The sequence below is a fragment of the Cicer arietinum genome, chromosome 2, assembly GCF_000331145.2.
Source record: "Cicer arietinum cultivar CDC Frontier isolate Library 1 chromosome 2, Cicar.CDCFrontier_v2.0, whole genome shotgun sequence".
In the NCBI taxonomy this organism is placed as follows: Eukaryota; Viridiplantae; Streptophyta; class Magnoliopsida; order Fabales; family Fabaceae; genus Cicer; species Cicer arietinum.
Window position 1 is genome coordinate 41,912,999 of NC_021161.2, and position 9,792 is coordinate 41,922,790.

A 9,792-nucleotide genomic window follows, 5' to 3' on the forward strand; every position below is an offset into this window, starting at 1 on the left:
TAAAATTTAAAAGACCGCAAATATTATTTTATCTAAAATATTTGTATATATTTATATGATTGACAATCTAATTATATATTTACACAAATAAGGTATATTTCGGGAGAATGATGAAAAAATTGGTTTGTGCAAGAGTATTGTAATAAAAGAGAGGTGGTAAAAAGTTATCATATCCAATGAGGAAGATGTAATGAGAAGATAATTTTTAGGTTTAATTATAATTTTAGTCCTTTAATTTTTACTGATTTATGAAATTAGTTCTTATGTTTTAAAAATCAACAATTTTGGTCTATCTCTATGATTTTTTAACTAAAAAATGATAATTTGAAATGCTTTAAATAACATAACATATGATATGACACTGTAGAATGATTAACACTCATGAAATTATAATAAAATGTGACACCCTAAACCCCAAAATAACATTTATAATAATATATACTAAATTATTTGAAGAAAACTTACAGCAGATAAAGAAAATCTGTTAAAGAGAATAAAAACTTTAATATCTAATTTAGGATATCACGTTTTGCAAACGCAGGGCCAAACCAATCAAACATAAACTACGAAGGAGGTGAGTTTTAAAATCATGTGGATAGTATAATATAAATAAGAGGAACACACAATTAATCATCAATAAACCGTATCATTACACAAACATTCTTCAAGGAAAAACATCACATTATATAGTCAAAATCAAAGAAAATCAATACATTTCCCTGTAACATCAAATCATCGCATAAATTATTATCACACATAATACATAGTAATCACAACAAAACAATCACAAGAAAATGCAATGTTATGCATGAGTTTAGACTCTACTTCACAATGTGGTACCATTCTAACTCTGAAGTACTTGGTTAGGAGGCTTGATACTATGACACCGTCCCGGTGGACGGACAATTCAAATTAGCCCTGTCTTCATAGATCTCCTCAACTCAACCCGAGACACATATACGTGACAGTCGAGGTAAACGTGTGTTGCATGGTAGCTCCCGACATTTGGAGTGCTACCTCCAACTCACCTAGGAATTCCCCACCTGAATACCTCAAAGGTCTAACAATCTTGCCTTAAGACTCGACAGCAGACCGCGACGATCATGCTCATTCAGTTGTACTTCCCCGGAATCACTAGGCTTGTCAGGCCCTACCTATATGATGACAAAATAATCTCCACTTCACAAATTCACAATATTTATTTTCTCCCCTCGTTGATATATGATACTCCATTAATACCGTCATCTCAGACACAAATTAAAATCACAATATTCTCATCACAATTTATAACATCACTATAATTAATCACACATCACCATCATCATCACATAAACTCATCACAATTTATAGAATCACTATCATCAATCATACATCAACACATATATTCATCACAAATTTATCACATCACCATTATTAATCATACATTATCATCATTACATATAATTATCACAACACATCTATTTTTTATTATAACATCATTTAAACTCATCTAATCAAACATATGCATAAAATTAATTCAACAACCAATATCACAATAATATCACACACCACACATTTAAAGAAATTAAATTAAATATCACAATAATATCAAATGCCACACATTTAACGAAATTAAATCAAATATCACAATAATATCAAATGTCACACATTTAACGAAATTAAATCAAATATCACAATAATATCAAATGTCACACATTCAAATAAATTAAATCAATCAACACCCTACAAATATTTCTATTCTATATTTTAATCTCACAATTTCCATATTTTCACATTAACTAATTTATCCCTCAAAGGGCTACTGCCATACGTAGCGAGCCCCAGATGAATGGTTGAGAAATACAGTTTTCTCGTTCATCTCACAATATATTATACTCATGAGTTCAAACACTCTCTCACCCCTTACCTTATTTTGACGCTTTCACACACCAATAGGATTCAACGAGCAAACAACATTTGTTCATTGACTCTTTGTCAATCAATCGATCTAACTCAGTTTATGGGTAAACGTTAAAAATAAATTATGAGGAGATACTCTAAAAACTAAATTCGAAATTCGGTCAATGAAAATTACCATAAATTAGAAAACCAAACAGTGGATAATATAGTCACTTTTCACAGGGTCGTTTTGACGTTGGTTTCACTCAAATCGGACTTACGTTGAAGGAGAACGGTGCAAAATAACGAATTCTACAAACGGAGAAGTCGGGTATTTTAGAGAGAAATTGAGGTTGTTAAAAATCTGGAAAAGTATATTTAATTGACTAACTAAATGTATAAAATAACATACTAAAATTTCGACGAAAATGAAAAAACTTTTCTGAAACAATTATCGATCATGGATATCAATTTCTTCAATTTTTCTTTCAATTCCCCCAAGGAGCGGCAAGATGCTATTATTATAGTAAGCAGGGAACAAGGATTTTGTTTTGGCAGGCGGCAGATAGGAAAGCAATAAGCAAAACCTAATAATAAGCTAATATATATATTATTAAGATTTGTTATCAGACCATGCCTTCGTGTACCAATCAGCTTCTACAAGTTAGCGTATCTTATACATTTTAATCTATCATTATTTATTTATTTATTTATTTATTTTTAAAATATATTAATAACCAAAACTCTTTCATTCAAAATAGTAATTATAATTATTACTATAACATTTTTCAAAATAAACTCATAAAAATATTACTATTTTTATAGAATAGTCAAAACGATAAAATAAATAAACATAATATCAATAATTTTTATTAATTACCAAATCACAACAAATATTTATAAAATCATCATGTCATAGGAAATATATAAAAGTAAAGGAAATCAACCACAATATTAGTAATATCTAAAGATAATTATTTATAAAATAAATAACTTAAAATAGAAAATAGTTATAACTAAATGAAATATAAATACGTCCATACTCAACATCAATCATGCGCACAGAAAAATATTACATTAATTGGGTACGCGTATAAAATAATTTTAACATCAAATTAATTATTTAAAATCTTATTTAATTAATAAAATAGTTTATTATCAAATTTGGGGTGTTACAAAGTGCATATTTAATATTAACCAAACACACAAGGAAATATGATATTAATTATCAAAACTACATATACACGTAAAATCACCTAAATCTTATTCTTTAAAATATTTACACTAATATACTCTTATTTTTTAGAAAAATATATAAAATAATAAAAATATAACATTATTATTTACATCACTCGTTTAGTCAAACATGTATAAAACTAGCATATTGTAGAAAACACACATATAACAAAAATTAATCCAAAAATTAATCAACATATATTATAAAATAATATTAACATCAAGTTAATTATTAAAATTTTATTTAATTAATAAAATAGTTTATTATAAAATTTGAGGTGTTACATAAAACGCCGTAAAAACTAAGCTTTTAACTCCGGAAATTTTCATGTTTCTAATTTAACTAATGATATATGAATAATTAATGCATCTAGATGATTTTATATCATAGAATTACATTATATCACTAAATATATGTCAAATAGTCGCTTTTTAGTTCAAAAATCTGAGGGATTGACCAAAATTGTCGACTTTTAAAATAGGGAGGCTAATTTCGTGAATTGATAATAATAGAGGGACCAAAACTGCAATTAAGTCTAACTTTTAACATGTGTCTTTTTATTAGGGTATTAAAGATGAAAATTTTGTATTAAAAATTATATATTATTTTTTTTTGTTGAAAATTATGCATTCTATTTTTTTAGTTTATTTTTTTTAAATATAATTATTATTTATAGTGTTCTTAACATGTGACATGACCTTTAATTGAATAACAAATTCGAAGAAAGAGAGGGAAGAAGGTACAAAATCTAGTTTTATAATATTTTATTATTTTTAGACTTGTTTTAGCTTATAACTAATTTTGCTAAAAATGATAATTGTTTTTTAATGTGTGATTATGTGTATTGTTTAGAAACTTGACATGGGTTAAGTGTTGCTTATTTAGTGAGTTGAAAATGTTAATATTAAAATTAAAAAAAAATTATTAATTAGTGGATACAATTAACAAAGAAACAACTAATTTTACTTTAAAAATATATTCATTTCGAAATATTATTTTGCAAATAAACTCGTATGACATACATATTTATGATAGTTTTAAGTTTTAATTAGTTCTACTCTTCCCTTTCCATGGAATCATCATTATTCAAATAATAGTTAATATAAAAATGCGGTGGAGATAAAAGTGTGGTACGAGTCGAACTTAAATTGAAAATTGAGTTTGTTAAATAAATAATTTGAATTTGAACTATGTATAGTTCAATTTGTTTGATTCATGAATTAATTCGATATATATTATCAAATATATATAGTTTTATTTTTGTATGAAATAAATTTGACTTGGTATTTGTTAAAAAAAAAACTTAATTTATGTACAAGTATTAAAATATTTGAAGATGATATTAAACATATTGTAAATATCATTTTAAAATAAAATAAAAATCATTTGAAAAATTAATATAAGATGTTATTTATTTCATTTGAAAACTATTAAAAAGACATACAACTTAATTATTTATAGGAAAACCTAATGTGTTCTCTAACATAGTAAAAAATATCGTCAATAATGTCTAAGGTGATATATTACATTTTTTGTTCGGATCAACTCCTTCCGATGATAATATTTTGAGTTATAAATATTGTTTTAAGATTAAACTTGTGTCATTTAAAAGTTAGAAGCAATATATGTAATTCTTATTTATACGATGAAGGTAAAAAGAATATCATTTTAAAAGTTATATTATTGTTCAAAATTGTTTATTTAGTTATATTACAAAATCTCACACTCATCAAACTCTTTCTAATTTCATTATTAAAGTTCTACGTTGAAAAATATATCCTTTTATACTTTTTTCTTCTTTATATAAAGAGTACAATACTAACACATAAAAATAACGAAAAAATTGATCTAAAAAGATTGATATTTGAATATAGTTTTAAATTACTTAAACTTTAAAGTTAAAACAAAATATTTATTCCTTTAAATTTCTTTTATAGTTTGATTTAAATTATCAAACCGAACTGAATTTTGTATGAATTTAAACTGAGTCGAATTCAAATTAAAGAAAAATAAATTTGTGTTAAACTTTTGAATTATACCAACTTTTATCGATTCGAACTCAATTTCTAACTCATTTCCAACCATCGGTGATGCCGTATGATGTTTGTTATGAAGTAATAAATGGTGATGTCAGAAGATTGGGCCATGGAAATTAATAGAATTCGGCGTGAGTAGTTTAGTTTGTTTCATTGAATATAGTGGTACCTAATAGCATGTAGGAACATGGATTCCCAAACTTGGCCTAAACTAAGTAACAGTCCATCTAGAACGGGTATATGTATGATAAGCTACTATCAGTGTTTATTGTACATAAATACTACCATCTGCCTACGTTCCTGCTTGCTGGTGATTAGAAATTATGTTATACAGACTTCTTTCATGTGCTACATTATTACTTCCTCTTTTTTATAATATGAAAGTCATTTTAAATGTGTTTTGTCAATTTTAACTGTAATTTTTTCTTCAATTTTATATTTTAGTTATTATTATATATGCTATTTTTAAAATATTAATTTTATTTTATATTTATAATAAAAATACACTGATATTTAAGAAGGATAATTTAGTAAAATATATAATCATTTTATTTCTTTTATATATAGTCATTTTTTAATATGTGTGAAATGAACAAAAATAATATTTTATTTTATATTTTAAAACGAATTTTAAGTGCTTTAATTTCTAATTTGTGGTATTTATTAACAAGTGATTCATTTGTAAAAAAAATTATTTCGCAATGAATTAATCTATTCAATTTATAAAGTAAGATAAACAATTTCTTTTAATTGTAATCTATAATTAATATTACATAAACAATTTTTAATTCAATATTTTTCACTTTAAATTAATATCAATGATGAATGTATTGATATTTAATAAAAAATATATTACTCAATTTGCATTAGAATAAATGTCATTTTAGATTTTTGAATATATATTAAAAGATATAATAATTAAAAACGAGATGAATTATTTTTATCAAATTCTTCATCTTAATTGGTAATAATTTTTTTTATTATTAATATAAAAATAATAATTCTTTAAAAATTATATATATATATGTATAATAATTAAAATTATATAAAAATTGTGAATAATATAAAACAAATATGTTTTTTTTGTTAAAGTAATACTTATTACAAGTGACGTTAATTTTGATGGGATGGATGGAGTACATAAAAAGTACTATTCTCTCTTTATTACAAACAATTTAATATGGTAAGTAGGAACATAAATAACTGGCAACTGGCAGTAGCTTTTATGTATAATAAACACTGATAGTAGCCTTACGTACCTGTTCTTAAGGTTAAAATGTAGCTGGTCTGAGTTTATTCTTGTTTATAACAAGTTTGGGAATCATAATGGGGACGGATTAGTGGATTACTACTACTTGTACAACATTATATTGAATGAAACAGACTAAACTACTCACGCCGAACTCTATTAATGTCCATGGTCCAATTTGATATCACCATTTATTACTTCACAACAAACATCATAACCCCCCTAGTATTATTTATTATTTAAATGATTTCCTGCAACAAAGTGTACTAACTAGAACAATGGAACACCAAACAAAAAACAGAGCAAACTCAACACAACTTACACCACTCAATTTCTTAGACAGAGCTGCCATTGTCTACGGTGACTCCACTTCCATTATTTACAATCGTACCACCTTCACTTGGTCTCAAACTCACCGTCGATGTCTTCAATTAGCTTCCTCTCTTTCATCCCTCGGTATCAAAAAGGGACACGTCGTTTCTGTTCTCTCTCCCAACACACCCGCAATGTACGAACTTCATTTCGCTGTTCCTATGTCCGGTGCCATTCTCAACAACCTTAACTTCCGTCTCGACCATAAATCACTCTCCGTGCTCCTCATCCACAGCGAATCAAAACTCGTCTTTGTAGACACTCTCTCCCTTTCTCTAACACTCAACGCTCTCTCTCTCTTCCCGATAAACACCCAACGTCCACACATTGTCCTTATCAACGACGATACTCTCGCGTTACACCATAATATTCCTCCTCCACTTCCTAAAAATGTAAACATTATAAACACTTACGAGGCTCTCATAAAGAAAGGTGATCCGAATTTTAAATGGATCCGACCCGATTCTGAATGGGACCCGATAACGTTAAACTATACTTCCGGAACGACTTCGTCTCCTAAAGGCGTAGTGCATTGCCATAGAGCAACGTTCATCGTTTCGCTTGATTCACTCATAGATTGGTCAGTGCCTAAACAACCGGTTTACCTCTGGACGTTACCGATGTTCCACTCTAACGGGTGGAGCTACCCGTGGGGACTCGCAGCCGTGGGAGGAACAAGTGTATGCGCGCGTAGAGTCGACGCGCCGACGATCTACCGTTTGATCGAATCACACGGAGTAACACACATGTGCGCCGCTCCTGTTGTGCTTAATATGCTATCAAATTTCAACAAAACAAAACCGTTGAAAAAACCGGTTCACGTTCTGACGGGAGGATCGTCGCCGCCGGCGACGATCCTCTCTAAGGCGGAGTCGTTAGGTTTCGACGTTAGTCACGGGTACGGAATGACGGAGACGATCGGTGTGGTGGTGTCGTGCGCGTGGAAGAGAAAATGGGATAGGTTTCCGGCGACGGAGAGGGCGAGGTTGAAGGCGAGACAGGGAGTGAGGAGGGTGGGAGTGACGGAGGTAGACGTGGTGGGACCCACAGGAGAAAGCGTGAAACGCGATGGTGTAACAGTTGGTGAGATAGTTGTGAAAGGTGGTTGTTTGATGCTTGGTTATTTAAAAGACGAGGATGCCACGTGGCAGTGTATGAGAGAGAATGGTTGGTTTTACACTGGGGATGTTGGTGTTATACATGAGGATGGGTATTTGGAGATTAAAGATAGGAAAAAAGATGTAATAATAAGTGGTGGAGAGAATATGAGTAGCGTGGAGGTTGAGGCGGTTTTATATATGCATCCGGCGGTTAAGGAAGCGGCGGTGGTGGCTAGACCGGATGAGTTTTGGGGAGAGACGCCTTGTGCTTTTGTGAGTTTGAAAGATGAGTTGAAGGAAAGGGAAATGACGACGGAGAAAGAGGTTAAGGAGTTTTGTAGGGAGAGGTTGCCTCATTTTATGGTGCCTAAAACGGTTGTGTTTAAGGATGAATTGCCAAAAACTTCAACGGGGAAGATTCAGAAGCATGTCCTTAGAAGGGTTGCTCGGGCTATGGGATCCTTGCCAATGCCAATGTCGCCGCCGCCGCCGCCATTTCTTTTTCCTAGTCGCATTTAATTATGTAATGCAAAATATGTTGTTCCATTTACTATATTTTACAAAAATTATTGATGTGTTCCATAGAAAGAGAGGATAAGGTGTTCAAAATAATGAGTCTCCTTATTGTTATTGTTTTATTATACTCATGTAGAGGTTATTTAATCATTTTGTGAACATTCCTTAAAGGTTCACTTTGTTTCAAATATATTTTCAGCAAGCAAAACCGTTATATTATTAAATTTATTTGATTTTTCTCTTATTTATTTATAAAATTATTTATATAATTAATTATAATTTAAAATTTATATAAATTTTTGTACATTATTAATGTACAAAAATTAAATTCTCTAAAAAATATTTTGTTATATAAATAATTGCTTTTATGAGACCATGTTAATGGATAATGTTTGACGAAGAAAAAGTCATAAATGATTTATTGAAATTCTAAAGTGACAAAATGTCTTACATAAGTTGTTCATGGGATAATTATTATTATTATTTTGAAATTATTAATTCTTTCTTCGCCTATTTCCAACCCTACTTGCAAACCCATATCTACCCATCAACATAGCTATTACCTACAAATATGTTGACCACAGTTTTCCTTCTAAACATACCTCCCAACTCTATCTTGATTTAATATTTAAGATAAACTTCATCCCAATCCAAACCTATTTTGATTTAATATTTAAGATAAACTTCATCCCAATCCAAACCTATTTTGATTTAATATTTAAGATAAACTTCATCCCAATCCAAACCAATCAATCTCTTTCAACCTTACAGAGTTGTCCCTTTCGTTGCTAGTCTAACTGGTTCATGGTTGGTCTCACTGGGTTTGTATATTAATAAAATACTGGGTGGTAAAATTTAATGGATTTAGATCATAATAAATTAATTAAAGTAATCTATTATCCTATTTATAATTCACTAAAAGTTAGTATCTCTAATAGTATATATATGAAAAGGTAAAGTCAACACAAATTTACGTGTTTAATTTAAAATTTAATATTGGCACAGCTGTATATAAGACCGAAGGTAGTAAAAAAAATTATTTAAAACCTTGATTTGAGTTTACTATTTTAAAAAAAATCTTTTAAAAAAGAAACTGATTTTTTAATTATATTAATGATTATTTTTCAAAAACTGAAATTAAATAATATTTTTTAATTATAAATAGAATTTTATTCTTGTAGAAAAACAAAATTTTAATATTTAAAAAAATGATAATTATTAAATGAAATAGCTTTTAAAAACAACTCTTAATAAATATTAATTATTATAATTTAATAATTTTGAAACATAATTTCATATTTATTTATTAGTAATAATTTAATAATAATAATAATAATAATAATAATAATAACAATAATAATAATAATAATAATAATAATAATAATAATAATCATCATCATCATA

General features: G+C 28.2%; 1 protein-coding gene across 1 annotated transcript; it reads left to right on the plus strand.

The window, feature by feature from the left end:
- Positions 1-6,294: 6,294 nt before the first annotated feature.
- On the plus strand, positions 6,295-8,632 carry LOC101503024 (2-methylpropanoate--CoA ligase CCL4-like). Its single transcript, XM_004490691.4, has one exon. The coding sequence runs from the start codon at positions 6,679-6,681 to the stop codon at positions 8,389-8,391; it is 1,713 nt and encodes a 570-aa protein (XP_004490748.1). The 5' UTR covers positions 6,295-6,678; the 3' UTR covers positions 8,392-8,632.
- Positions 8,633-9,792: the final 1,160 nt, after the last annotated feature.

What these genes read in the sequence shown, in the direction of transcription:
- LOC101503024 (XM_004490691.4), top strand. Translation starts at nt 6,679, where the DNA reads ATGGAACACCAAACAAAAAACAGAGCAAACTCAACACAACTTACACCA.